This window comes from Catharus ustulatus, chromosome 1 (assembly GCF_009819885.2).
Source record: "Catharus ustulatus isolate bCatUst1 chromosome 1, bCatUst1.pri.v2, whole genome shotgun sequence".
Taxonomy (NCBI): Eukaryota; Metazoa; Chordata; class Aves; order Passeriformes; family Turdidae; genus Catharus; species Catharus ustulatus.
The window spans coordinates 98,123,197-98,137,913 of NC_046221.1; the positions used below are offsets into that span (position 1 = coordinate 98,123,197).

General features: G+C 38.2%; 1 protein-coding gene across 1 annotated transcript in view; it reads left to right on the forward strand.

Moving 5' to 3' along the window:
• Window positions 1–14,717, forward strand: part of ERP44 (endoplasmic reticulum protein 44) — a 48,406-nt gene that overhangs the window by 32,686 nt on the left and 1,003 nt on the right. Inside the window, exons 6-11 of the mRNA XM_033057203.2 lie at window positions 243–358; window positions 4,148–4,205; window positions 5,528–5,644; window positions 9,296–9,407; window positions 9,869–10,010; window positions 12,980–13,082. Coding sequence (XP_032913094.1) covers window positions 243–358; window positions 4,148–4,205; window positions 5,528–5,644; window positions 9,296–9,407; window positions 9,869–10,010; window positions 12,980–13,082 — 648 coding nt within the window. The remainder of the gene's footprint in view (window positions 1–242; window positions 359–4,147; window positions 4,206–5,527; window positions 5,645–9,295; window positions 9,408–9,868; window positions 10,011–12,979; window positions 13,083–14,717) is intronic.

The following is a 14,717-nucleotide window of genomic DNA, read 5'->3' on the forward strand; positions in this document are numbered from 1 at the left end:
AGTTATTTATCTTGCTTTTAAAAATTTGAGAAGAATCATATGTTGTATTTGACAAGATACTTCTAATACTCCTCATCAAAAAATACAAGGTTTCTTCTGAATATTGCAAAGACAAAAAAGAAATAATCTCTGCACTTACTTGACTGTTGAATGAATGGCATCTCTGTATTTAATATCTGTAAGGAGTAATGACAGTTTTTGATAATTTGATGCAAGTTATAATTCAACCTTTGTTTTTACAGCGCAGCAGAAGAAATATTATTGGGTACTTTGAGCAAAAGGACTCTGATAATTACAGAACCTTTGAAAGAGTAGCGAATATTTTGCATGATGATTGTGTGTTCCTCTCTGCCTTTGGGTAAGTTTTGAAAATTCGTGATTTCGTGACTTTATTTTTGAAATTCTGTTAATGAGGTGTATATAATTTAATTAAATCAACTTGTTTATTATTTTCAGTGTGACATAACTGAAGAGACTGAACTGTAATAGATAAATACACTGAGGGGATAAAAGGATAAAATTCTTCCTAGCCTTAATGTTTGCTGTGAAATGCATCTTTTAGTTTTTTGCTTCCTTTTTAGTTTTTTGCCATTCTTTGTCGGTATAGTTTAAATGTACCTGAGGAGGTGTGGGGGGAATGGTAGACATTTGTGTCCCAAAAGCCTGCATTATTAGAGGGAGAGGGTTTTTTCCATTATTTCCTTTTTTCTTTTAATTCTCTCTGTAGTTGCTTACTCATTTCCTCTTGGTGTTAGGGGGAGCAGACCTTGTTCCAAAATACCTAATTTCTGTTCCTGGGCCTTTTTCATGCAAGTTTTATGTCACTGCACAGTGTATTAGCTTAGAAAGAAAATTGCATTGGTGAGCTACACAGTGTAAGTCTGGAAGAAAACCTACAGGAATTCAGATTTCTCCTTTTACAGATTTACAGTGATATTTCAAAATATTCATCAGAAGAATAGATTGGGAGTGATTAACTTTTAAAGTAGCATAATAAAATAAAAATCTAGGTTCATTCTGCAGTATTTGACATGCCAACACTGCCCAATTTGAAGTGATTAATGTGCATTGAAGGCATTAATGTGATTGTAGTAATTTCCAGTCTACCCACAGTTGCAAAATCAGGAATTTGTGTGGGTTATGCTAGATTTTATGCTGCACAGAGTTGCCTCAGGAGTTTTTTTAATTGGATGTAGTGGAGAATAGCAGAGAAACTGAGAGGATGTACACTGATAGAAAATGTTTCATCTGTTTCAACAAAACCTGTAGTAAGTCACTGTTGCCTCTTCCAATATGTCTCTAAAAATAGTTTGGAGGTGGGGGAGAGTATTTGCAAAGTGCAGGAGTGCACGTGGCTTTCCTTTCCTTCAGTCCCCAGTTAGGTAAGGCCATGACTTGTAAATCTGTGGTCTGTCAGTCTTATCCCCAGTGAGTGCCATTATCTCAAGTGTTTTCTGAGAGGTGCATCCGTCCTTGTTCTCAGCACAGCCAGTCTGAGTTGCTATTAGAATTTTAAGTTATTTTTTGCCCCTCATTCAACTTCTCAGTCTTTTCAGAAATAACTTTAAAAAATTATTAGTATGATAGCACTACTTTTGACATTCACTCTCCTGCTTTTTGAGTTTGTTCATCTTTGGTTTGCTGTTTGTCAATTGCATATAATGAGAAGTAGTTTCCCACCATTCAGGTGTTAGCACTGGGTTTTTGCGCACTGCTCTTGAAGTAGGTACTGTAGGGGGTTTATTTCTATTTTTGTTTGGATATTAGCAATCAGCAGACATGGTGGAATGGATCAGAGTTTGATTATTCATAACCTGCCTGTGTAAATACAGATTGCACAGCAGGTTTATCATTATTCGTATCTCCAGACACCCATTCTCTTTCTAGCCTGGAGCTGTTAGCACTTTAAAGTACAGCCTTCCCAACAGCAACCTTGGGAACTAAATGTTTTCATCTCTCAGTAACTGAGGCTCTTCAGCTTCCTAAAAAATTGTATGTGAAAAGACTTCCAAGGGAGATGCTGGCTACAGATCAGTGGTTTTTATTCAGATTATACATAGTAAAATTCTTCATGGGGAGCTGGCATTGATCAATTGAACTCTTATGACTGAGCATCCTGGCAGCCTCTGGAAAGGACTTTTGGTTTTGCTATGGACAGAGTTCAACAGCTACTAAAATGGTTTGGGGAGGTTACCTGAGTGGTCATGTTCAAATTTCTCTTAAGCGTAAATAAAACAATCAATTTGACAGGAGAAAAATAGTTGCTTGACTAACTTCTGTCAAGGCAGAACTGTCCCATTATGCCTAAATTATTCTGGCTTTAGGTAGTTGTAACAGCTTATTTTAAAACTCTGTTAATAGTACTTAGTTGCAGATGATTTTGATGCTTAAAGCTGTTCTTAAATCAACTGGTTCTTACAGTTCTATTAAGATCTGAAGTGACCACAGAGCAAGATTATTGAAAGAAGACTTGTAAGCGAGAGGAGATAGATGAAGAATCTGATGAAGAGGTTGTTAGAGGTAGATTTTAGAAGTAGAGAGGAATGAATGTGTAATATTTGTGAACATGGAAGAGAATGTTGAACAGGAAGAAAAATAAAAGCTGAAAATACTTTTATCTAAAAAGGTTATGATAATCTGTAAGTAGAATGTAGATTGTAAGTAACATGGAAGAAAGTGATAAACCTAGGAACCTTTTTTAAAATTTTACATTGGCAAGTAAATATGTCAGGGGAGGGTGGGGTGTTTGCTTTTCAGAGATTCACCTTGTACATTACCGCTTCAAAAAAAGACAAAATGCCAACTGAAGTGTTTCCATTTTAATAGCTGTTTTAAAAAGGTGTATCTTCAGGCATTTGGAATTTTCACATCATGTCCCCACTTTGAGTTATCTTAAAAAAAATAAAAATCAGTCATAGCTGCAGCTACTGGAGTGGAAGAGCACAGAAGAGGACATTTTGGATTCTACCACAGGCTTACCCTAGAGCATATACTTCATTATAGATTATCATCAGGTTGTGCAGGTGGCTTCTATGGCTTCACTTTCTTATTCTATGAATGCTTATTTAGGATGCAAGTCGTTTACCTCAGTGATGATTTTCACTAGGAAGCCTCATTTCACATTACAGGGAGAGTCATATTGGGAATACAAAAATGCGTTTTAAAATACACATCTCTAAACTGATGCAAATACTGGTGGTGTAACATAACTCTGCAAGGCACCTTTTGAATGTGATAAGAAAAGGATAATTGGATCAAAAGAAATCAATAAAACATAGGTACTTTGAGTTAAGCCTTATGTCTGTATTTTTCTTGGCACTTGGAATTGTTCAGACCTCTGGAAGATTAGCTCATCTTGCAGTCAGGTAAATTCAGATAATTTGACTTCTCTTTCTTTTCTGTCTCCTCCATTGGATGCACAGCTGTTCCAACTTGTTTGAATAAGACATGATAATTTGGGGGTACAAACTAGCAGCTTTCAGGATACTTTGCTGTGATTTGGGGTAAAATATTCTAAAGGCAAGAGAGGAACTTACCAAGGTGAGGTAGTAAGGTGTATACCAAGGAGGAACTCTATGTCTTAGAGGAACACACCTATCATCAGTGGCCAGAGACTGCATGCTATGTCTTCTCTCCAGATGTGTTCTGAGGGTAAAATGGACAGTGGGGACTCACTTGCCATCCATTTTCTCATTGCTTGTGTCTATAGGACACCTCAAAGCCCTTCTCTGTCAGGTAGAGGAGATGTAAATTCTTAGTGTAAACAGTGGAACAGGAAGAGTAAATGCAAGCAAGAATCCACCTTTCTCTTTGCTTCATCAAGATTTTTTTTTTCAATTCTCTGGTGGTCTTTACCCAAAATTGTCCTGGCATTTATCACTTGTCACTTTGATGCCTTTATTTCAGGCTTCTGATCTTAGGGATGCATCTTGCTGACTCCCTTAATACCCTCTTATCCAGGCAGGCCAAGTTTCTATGGAGTCACTTTACAGTTTCCATTAAAAATTAAGGTTTTAAATTCTCAAATTGTGAAGGGGGAAAAAAAAAAAGAAGTAAGGAAAGGATAGGAAATTAAAATATGAATTTTGGTATCTCAGTTATTTTATCTGTCTGTACCAAGACATGCTTACTGGTTGGTTTGTTGTAGGGCTATTTCAAAAGCAGAGAGATTTAGCGGAGACAATGTAATCTACAAGCCACCAGGGGTAAGTGTAACTATGTATTTTATTTTGATTTTTGTGATTTTATGTGAATACAAACAAATGGAGACTGCATTCAGATCCTTCAGTATGTTACTGCATCTCACATCTTAGTTTTATTTCATCACTAAATAATGTGAGGAATAGAATCATAGAAATTAGTGTTTCTGAGTTAGTGAAAGTTCACTCTCACGTGTTAACAGTTAATGCACAGAACCTAAATCTATCATTTGACATATTCATGTCTAAAAAATTAATTTTTTTTTCTGAGAAACACAGTTAACACATTATGTGTATAGTTACTGTGGGTTCTGCAGAACTCTTTAAAACCTGTGAAGCTGGTGCACTTCATGTTTTTCAAAGCAAGTGACAATTACTGTGTATTTTTCTGACTATTGACTGTCTTGTATGCCTTAGTTCACAAGGGTTGAGTTCTTCTGTTAATTAAAATTTAAAAAAAGAATTAATAAAATTAACTGCAGATTAACAAACTCTCATAAACATGGTTTTACTGGAAAAAAATTCATTACAGAAGAAAATCTGCAAGAATTGCTTTATAGAGACATACTATCTAAAAATCTGCTTCTTTCTGAAATTTACTATATGAAAGGAGCTGCTTGCAAAAGAGGAAATAGATGCAAATAGACCTGAGGGGGAAGGGAGTTTCAAAACGTTTTCCTTTTTTTCCAACAACAGAATGTATGAAGTTACCTAATTTATATGGCATTTCTGAATTAAGGTGTGCTTAATCATGGCCACAGCTTGCGAACTCATGCTTCACTTCATGTTAACCAAAATTGTAATTAAATTAAAGAATGCTGAATTACAAGTTAAAACTACTAGCAAATAAAGGAAAATTATCATTTATTCATATCTCTTTGGCAAAACAAATGTAAAATACCACTTTCAAGTCCTGTAGGACATTGAGCGGGTTTTGACGAGCCTTTGTAACCATCAGCATGAAGCAGCTCACTATCTGCATTTAGTTTAGGGCTGGAGGTGTTATTTCTCAGCCTAGCAGAAAGCAGAAATCTAGCTAGCCCTTACTTGAAGCATCTCTAGTTTGGAAACAAAGTATCTCCTATTATTTATAAATTATCTTATAAAATGGAGTTCACTTCATAAATATCATATGTAATATTTATTTTTCATTTGTACTTTTATCACATAGATAATAAAAATCTTGCATGCACAAGACTGAATACTGGTATAAGATTAGTTTTCAATATTTATATGAATATTGCTATTTTATGTTTAGTAGGTAATCTTTGTAGGTAGCAATGTCATTTTTACTGTTTCTCATCCTACTGTATTTTTCTTTTCAACAGGAAAATGCTCCAGATATGGTGTATTTGGGCTCACTAACCAATTTTGATTTGATTTATGCATGGACGCAAGATAAATGTGTACCACTAGTTCGAGAAATCACATTTGAAAATGGGGAGGTAAGACTTTTTCTACTCTTCTACATTTTTTCTTTCTTAAAACCAAAATGTCTCTTTCAAGATCCCTAATCTACATGAAAGAACTTTGTGTGTTTTGTTTTAGGCAGAAAATGGCTGTCAGATAATGTCTTTTCATTCTTTAGGAGCTTTTTGGTTACTCTTGAAATTCACTGGAGGCAGATCTGTGGTAGTTTCATACACTGTCAATGTAAGGACTTATAATTACAGAACTGTTAAGGCTGGGAAAGACCTCTAAAGTCATTGAGTCCAGCAGTTAACCAGCACCACTGTGCTCAACACTAAACCTTGTCCCCAGGTGCCACGTCCATGTTTAAAAATAAACCGTATGTTTTTTTAAGCACTTGCATGGTGATTCTACCACTTCCCTGAGCAGCCTGTTCCAGCACTTCACAACCCTTTCAGTGAATAAGTTTTTCCCAATCTCCAATCTAAACCTATCCTGGTACAACTTGGTCATTTGCTCTTCTCCTGTCACTTGTTACCTGGGAGAAGAGGCTGACCCCCACCTGGTTATACCCTCCTTTCAGGCAGTTGTAGAGAGCAGTAAGGTCCCCTCTGAGCCTCCTTTTCTCCAGACTAAACATCCCCAGCTCCCTCCCACTGATGTTAATGTGAATGGTAGAAAAATACTACTCTATTAACCGCTTCCAAAGCATTATCTAATAAGTAAACACATTAAATGGTAGCTGACCATGGAATCTTTTGGGAATGGTAATGAAAACTCTGTGGGGTTTTTCTTTTCAATTTCTGTTAAAGCACTGTTAAAGCACTGTTACTTTTATCTTTTTAGTCTTATATGTTGTTTCCCATGCTTTTCTTTTGGCTGCAATTTGTCAGGTGGAATTTGGGAGTTTGCTTTTACACATCTCTTTTCTTCTGATTATCATTATTTCTTTCAAGGATTTCTTGTTTTCTTTTGTAACTTAGTCTTCTCTTGTCCGTTTCCAACTCCATATTTTATTTTGTTCTTTGTAAAATAAATAACAGGAAAAAAAGTCCTTTGAAAATTATCAGGTTTGTAGCATCTCAAAAGGAATATTTGTACATAGGTACAGAATCTGTTAGAAAATCTGCCAAGGTTTGTCACAAATTACAGTACATTGTCCATACTGGATGAGAAACCAGATAATCAGTTGTGATTCAGTCACAGTTTGCACACTTAATTCTTATTATCCTGAATCTGCAGCTCTGGGCACATGCAACACTTCAGGTTTTATGGCAGAAGGAGGGACAGGATGGTTTTACTTAAGCCATTTTTATTGACTGTTTTCTAGTCAATCCTGCCAGCTTTTATTGGAAAGTTCTGATAGCTAACAAATCTTAATTATTCATGTGCACCTCAGTATGTAAAAGATACCACATGTTAACATCTTTAGAAGTGTACAGTAGATTTTCATGGTACTTTTCTCATGGTGAGACAGGAAGCCTTGAAAGCCAAGATTCGTTACTGTTAGTTTGTACCTCATTCTGTTGTGGTTTCTCTGGTTGTTCCCTTGACCCTTGGTTCCTGTTTGCTTAGACAGATAGTTACAATTGCAATGTGATATTTAGCCTGGCAAAGTTTAAAAATTTCAGTGTTGCTGGTACGCAAACAAATTTAAACATGCCAAAATTGAGATACTTCTGCATGCTGAGATTGTACAGTTATTTAAATGGGCTCTTATTGTGCATATTGCACAATGTTATGGGATAAAAATATGAAGTGCTGTGACTGCTAATCTGTATTGATGGCACTAGAAATACACTTGAACCACACAGTAATTGAGCTCTGAAGCAGGGTTTTCTGCTTGAGGAGACTGCCCATTTGAGACAGTTCCTGTGCTTGACCGACAAAGGCTGTTGGGATCAGGATAACATTCAGAAAAAATCCCTGTTTTATCAGTAAGCAGGATGTGTACTTCTGTGTCGAATGCAGTGAAGCTGTGTGGTCTAACGGTGGTGCTGGACTGTGAGGTTTTGAACCAGTAAGAAGTTTGTCAGAGGGGCACAGAAGTGATGTGGGAAGCTGAGATCTAATGGAAAGTCTTTCAATTTTCTTAGTGCCAAACAACACAGTAGCTTTTGAGGGAACTTCTCATTGATCAGGCAGGACAAGTGGATGTGATATGAAAGCTGGAATAGCACAGGAAATAAAGGGAAGGCTTTATAGAAGAATTTTAGCTCTTATAAAAGGGCTAAAATTAGCAATGTTCATGCAAGCTGTTATTACAGCCTGTTTGGAGATGAATTCATCATGTGAAGGAAGCTTGCTGAGGTTGTCATTTTAGCTGCTTGCAAGCAAGAGAAGACCTTAGAGCCAGAATACCAAGCTCTGTTTAGGAGTTCTCCCTCTGGAAATGTCCCTGCTGAAGTAAGTGGGGAAATGGAACCATAATTGTAGTTTGTCCCATCCTGTAGGAGAGGAGGCTGAGACCCAGCTGAATCTGTGTGTGTAAAAATGAGAATAAGCAAATATGATTAGTCATTGTTTTAGGGATGGATTGGGAAGCTTGTAATTCAAGAGCACTGAAGTTATGAGGATCTCTGCAGTCTTCTTTTTGAAAGACCATGCTTCAGTTTACCTGATGGACTTGGTTGAAGGAAAAGAAAGAGCCATTTCATGTACCTTGTGTAACTGGCTGCCTACTGACAGGGAAAGTCTTTCCTTCAACTTACTGCAAATTGAAGATATCTGAAGAAATGCTTCTGTTTGGTAGCAGAGCAAGCCACTATTATCTTTCTCAAAAAGTACAGTTTTCATGCTGATGTAGGCTAGTATCAAAGCAATAGCAGCACTTGCTTTTTTTACCAGTTGTGCAAATGAAAGATAGACAACTGTAGGCATATCTTAGATGATAAATGATTATTTTTTCAATCAGGCTGTAATGAGTTGAGCTGATGAAAATCACTTTTGGAGCAAGCAAGTGCATGTTGTTTGTGTTTTGTTTGTGTTTGAGTAAAAGAAAAATTGTGAATAAATTATTCAAGGCAATCCTGTATTTATCCGTCTGTGGGCAGAGATCTTTAAAAGGCATTGGGCTGCAAGAATGCATTCATATGAGGAACTAAAGTTTGCCTGTCCAATAAAGGATGACCAGTCAGGACACAGTTACTGGCAGGAGAGAAGTGCTTGATCATACTTGCTCTGGCTGTGTCATTAGCTTCTGCTTTTCTCTTTATTGGTGAGGAGGGGATCGAATTATTCAAAAACACTTGTGTTATGCTAAGAAAGCACCAATTTACTATGTGGATAAACTAGAACTGACTTCTAGAAGACACCTTCAGCTTTTTGTAGCATTTAACACGATGGTGCTCAGGCCTTATTGTGGTTTTTCTGGAGCTGCTGTGTTTCCTCAGAATCAGATTTTTTTTTTTTGCACAAGTATTCCAGTGAAAGTGTATCCTTTCCCAAAATGCTGATAATGACTTGCTCTCATCCTTTATCTGTTGTGTATGATAAGAGGAAGGAAACATGGTTAACTGTAGCACTCGGGTATCTCAGAGGAAGAGTCAACAGTTAACATCTTTAGTCTTGCTCTTTCATCTGTTTTTGAAGTAGAGATCTCACTGAATTTGAAAATTGTTGGAATCACTTAATTTGGTGCCCTTAAGAAATGGAAGAAATTAGTTTGTCCTCTGTTTTCTGTGCAGGAACTGACAGAAGAAGGCCTTCCTTTTCTCATACTTTTCCACATGAAAGATGACTTGGAGAGTTTAGAGAAGTTCCAGCAGGAGGTTGCACGGCAGTTAATAGGTGAAAAAGGTTTGTAATAATTCCCACTACTTCTTGGTTTTACTGGTATGGTTTTTTTCAGACAACTCAGTGGAATGGAAGTAAAGGCCAAACAGAATTGTAGTTTTCAAGCTCTTGAGACTGAAGGGCTTGATGCATTTTTTACAGTGAGGACCAACTCCTCTGGAAATTATTAAAATAGATGCACAATTTATTAGTAAGTAACTTTCAGAAATCCTTCTTGTCTAAATGATTTAATGTGTTTTGAGAGGGCATTAAACAAAACTTCAGTTTGTAATATGGAAAAAAACCACTTTAAGAAAATCTTTTATTTTGGTTGTGGTCTTTAGACTTGTTTTCAGGTTTTGCATATTGTATCTATCTAATATCTCCACCTTTGTAATACTTAAGAAAGTGCTTTCAAGTGGGTTTAAAGATGATAATAATTTAAAAAACCCTAACATGGGTTTTTGTCTGCTCACAATGTTAAGGTACAATAAACTTCCTCCATGCTGACTGTGACAAATTCAGGCATCCACTCCTCCACATTCAGAAGACTCCAGCAGACTGCCCTGTCATTGCCATTGATAGCTTCAGGCACATGTATGTCTTTCCAGACTTCAGTGACTTGTCGTAAGTATTTTTCGTGCTGCATTTTAATTTGAGAAGAACAAATGAAAAGCCTCATACTTTAATCAGTACCGTGGCAGGAAGATGAGTAAATCTGGGATAGGTAAGGCTGCCTCTGTGTGATTTAGTGTCAGAGCCTTAAAGCAGGATGAGCTGGCATGAAGCCATTGTTTAAATGGAGTTGTATTACTTTATGCGAGAAAAGAATCTTGTATTAAGTTCTTAGATGCTGGTCTTCTCAGTTTTCCTATTTTCCATCATGGTTAGGCATCTGGAGTCTGTCATGGTGTTTTTAGTAGTGATTTAGATATCTCAACTTTAAAAGATTGAAAATACTACATGGAATGTTAAGTACTGTGTTATTCAGAGACTGCTGTAAAATGCAGCATTCCCAGCCTACTGGTTTGGTTTTTCCTGCAGTGCAATTCTAACCTTTCTGCATTAGTCTATACCTGGAAAACTGGCAAAGAAATGGTTGTGTGGGTTTGTGAAATTTTCCATGTGCAACTTGGAAAATAGCCAATCACTGGCATGTTTGTCTGGATAAAATATGTGACAGCAAAGTACGAGGGTGCTGAGGTGAAATACTGCTGTGGTAACCCTCATTACCTCAGCCTGACTCTTTATGGTGCACTGCCTTGGAAGCAGATGTTCTGTCTTGCATGGGTCAGTCAAGGAATGCAGTTGTGTAAATGTTCTCTTCAGAGGTTTTCAGCCTGTGACAAGTGCTTTGTCTTGGTCTTCCAGTTGGGTGTTAAACTCCACTTTCTGTCTCAAAGGAGGCAGCTGCACATACACTGCCTGCAAACTCCTGGTTAGATGTCTAGGCTGAGTATTTCATTTTTGTCGAAACAAAGGATTCAAAGCTCAGACTTGGCGTGCAATGTGAATGTAGTATCATGTCTAATTCCGCTATTCCAGGAGATATTTTTATACCTGAGTTACCTTTTTATACCAGGTTACAACTGGGAGGAGAGTTCAAATGTAACTTTTTTCTGTAATTCTCCACAAGCTTATCTATAACATGTTGTCTCTGATGTATCTTGGATAGTGCTTCTTAAATATTTGAATCTATATATGTTGAAATTCTTGATAAGTGACTATTTTTCTCCTGTGTTTCTGTTTCTTTGGAAGATTGTATTCACTGCACACCCTAGCAAAAAATAGCAAGATACTTACATTTTAAAACCACTCTTTTTATTGTCACTTTTTAAACAGCCCTAAAACAAATTAACATCTCTTGTAGAGGTCGTAGGGATGTTTAGTTTAGACTTTGATGTTATGTTTCTTAAATGTTCAGTTTCTGTGAAACACTGTCAGAATAATGAGAACTACTTGCTTGATGTGTACCAGTTGTCACTTACAAATGAAGCTGAAAGAGAGATGTCAGGATTGTAGACAGTTGCCTAATGATAAATAATTACTCAACCTTACTCTAGGAGGGTGAGCTGATACACAGAAATAGCAAAACATGGTTTGGGAACAAGAAGAGGTTGCAGCTCCTGGGAAGATACTCTTTTGTGTATATGTGGCTTGGATGTTTGGTTTGGTTGTTATTGTATTTTTGGTGGTTTTGTGCAGTGATTTTATTTTTTAATAATAAGCAAAATCTTAATTCTGAGAGTTTCATCTGGCACTTCAGGTAACCTTCTGGACTCTTTATAAACTGGCCCCAGGCTGTCTCTTGTAACCCCAGTGCTGCCACCAGCCAGTAGGGTTTGGATATGGCACTTACAGAGCTGGCCCACTAAAAGATTTCCTCTCTAGTCAGGGAGTTCATTGTCTTTTTGGAGAGTAGGCACTTGGCAGGCAAACAAGACCATCACTCTTTTATCCTCATCCTTGGCCACCTAGCCCTATTCATCCTGCTGTTCCAGGCCGGAAATGATAGGCAGGGAGTGTCCAACAGATGGGCTGTAGCTTCTCTGCAATAACAAGCTGCAGCTACACGAGGCTGCAGGCACCAAGTGCCCTTGCTGCATTAGGAGAGGAGAATGTCTCAAGCTATGTGCCTGACCTAGAACAAGGCAGGGGCCTGAGGAAAAGCTGGGAGCAGTAGGTCTGCTGTCCCTATAACCAGGCTGGAATGAACCCCTTTTCCTCTATTGGTTCCAATTCATTATCTCATCTGGGATGGGAAGAGGGCCCTCAAAGTACCAGTGTAATTCTGATTGGTTACAGACATTGCTGTAATGATAGCCTCTGAATCAATATTTGCTGCATTTTATCTATAGAGTTTTCTGATGATCATAAATATTGCTGGTAGTTTGTCTGACCACACTTTCTTCCTCTTTCCTAAATGTAATAATTAGTTTGATAAAGACTCCCTACAAAACCTGTGTCTACTCACATATTTCCTTTAGATTTCATGTATAGTACTCACACTATGGTTTTTCTCTCATCTTTCATACTTACTCGATTAACTCTTCATTTTGAGATTTTTAGTCAACTTGACATTTCACAAATAAAACTGGATGCTGTAGTTAAGCACATTTGCTGTGGGTGACAGTAGATGATCTCAGATTGGATTTACATTGATATCCTCTTAGTGCGTATCTGTGGTGTATGTGCAGTTGCTGAGGCAGTAGAGAGCCTTTCAAAGATGTTTTGTCAATAGTGCTCCCCAAGTGTCATTTGTATCTGTAAACTGTGCATTTGGAACCTGCTGTTCCTTCTTACATTACGGTTAGTGGGGAGCTGAAGGGAGTTCACAATGAAGTTATTGGCTGGTACAGCTCTGTGGGAGTTATTGAAAAGATGAAATACTTGCTGTGTTCTCAAGAGACAGTGGAAAGAAAAAGAAGCTGGTGGGATACCTTAGCAAACGATGTGGCTTCCTGTCCTCTATTAATCACCTAAAAGTAAGCATAGTGTGCTAGATAAACAGAAGTTGGCTACTCTAAGCAGTGCAATTTAAATCTCCTGTGTTTGGACTTATAAACATGTGGGTATTTCTGTTGAATTTGTTCCAGAGTTCCAGGTAAACTGAAGCAATTTGTACTAGACTTGCATTCTGGAAAATTGCATAGAGAGTTTCATCATGGCCCTGATCCAACTGATGTAGCACCTGGTCAGGTAAGGTTACACCAAATGCATTTCATTTGTCAGTTTAGTAAAGACCTTTTTTAAGACCTCTGACTGCTTGTCAGAGCTGTACCTTCTAGTATATTTGTACTTCTAACTTTTGAATGAGAAAATCTCTTAAGAGAAGTATAACATTACCACTTTTGCTTGGCTCCTCAACCTTCTTTGGGTAAAGGCAGAGGGGGTATTAGGGGCAGTATGATACCTATTTACCTTGAATAAGGGAAGAATATAAGAATATTTATTTCCTCCACTGGAACAGAAGATCTTAGGCTGGATGACTGTTCTTACTTCATAGAGCTGCTCTTAGGTTCTCCTGTGACTTCATGCAAAAACTGATAATCCATCACAGCTGCATTATTTCCCACACAACACACTACTAGAGGGTGCTTCTAAGGGGAAACAACTGAATGTTTTATATATTTACCAATGCAAGCAGGAGGCAAATTATTAGAGCATCAAGGAAGGATGGGTTAGCAGTAATAGGCCTTACTGCTTTTGTTAATGCGGTTGACAAACAGCATTAGCAGTGCTCACAGGCTGCACTTGTCAGTTTGATTTTCTCATGGTTCTGCTCAAAGCTTGTCATGTTGTGTAATTACATGCCTGGAAGTCACTTCTGGGATCTCTTCAGAAACACAACTATAGATCCTTCTCCAGACAAAAGTCAGAAGCACCTCAATGTCAGAAAAGAAAGGACCAGCCCCAATTCCCTTTGCTCATCCCAGTCTTGTATCTTCTTGATACTCTCCACTCAGCTCACACAGTTGGGGTCCTGCTGAAAAGTGCAAATTTAACTGTCAGAGAATATTTTCACTACCTTGGGCACCCTCCAAAGAAAGAACCATTTTTATACACTTCTTTCAAGGCATACATTGTGTTGTCCAGGGCTCAAAGGGCCACTTTGGTCCCAGAGGAGCCCTGGTGCCCTTGTGCTGTCAAGCCTCGGGCTGTTGCATGGCTGAGAGACAAAAACTGTTTATAGCTGCAGGCTCCTTTTTCTGCTCATCTGTGGGATGTGGTAAGGATAGTACTCCTCTAAGTCGATTGAGTGCAGCCTCCTGCTGCCCTGCTCAAAAGATTTTAAAGTGTGAAAGCCGTGGAGGGCTTGCCTTGGCCAGGAGATGACTGCTTTTGAATGTTGTCATGACTGGCTGTGAAAACACGTGGGCTGAATTGTCTCAGCAGTAATTCATTTGACTGTAGTTCCCCATGTTTCTCAGAAATTCATTGAGCAACCAGAATTCAGGTCATGGGGAGGAGGGGCAGAAATAAGGGCTAGAGACTGGGGCGTAGGCCAGGCACTAGCCCTGAGGAGGAGGCTTGGCCAGGGAAAGAGGAAGCCTGTGGAGTTCCTGGATCCTGCTGTTGCCTGTCTGGGCACAGGCACAGGACCCAGAGCTGCAGGCTTGCTCTTTCCTCATTTCGGCCTTGAAAAATGCACACAAAACCTGAGAGGTTTACATTCCCATCTCTGTATGGCATCCTGCCATCTTGTGGAAGATGCAGATGCGATGGAAATAAATACTGGCCTTAACTAAATTAGAGGCTGCTGTCATGGGTCACCTATGCCCTTTGAATTACATGTGGTTTTGTATGGGGCATTTTCTTTTCCATGAAGAAATA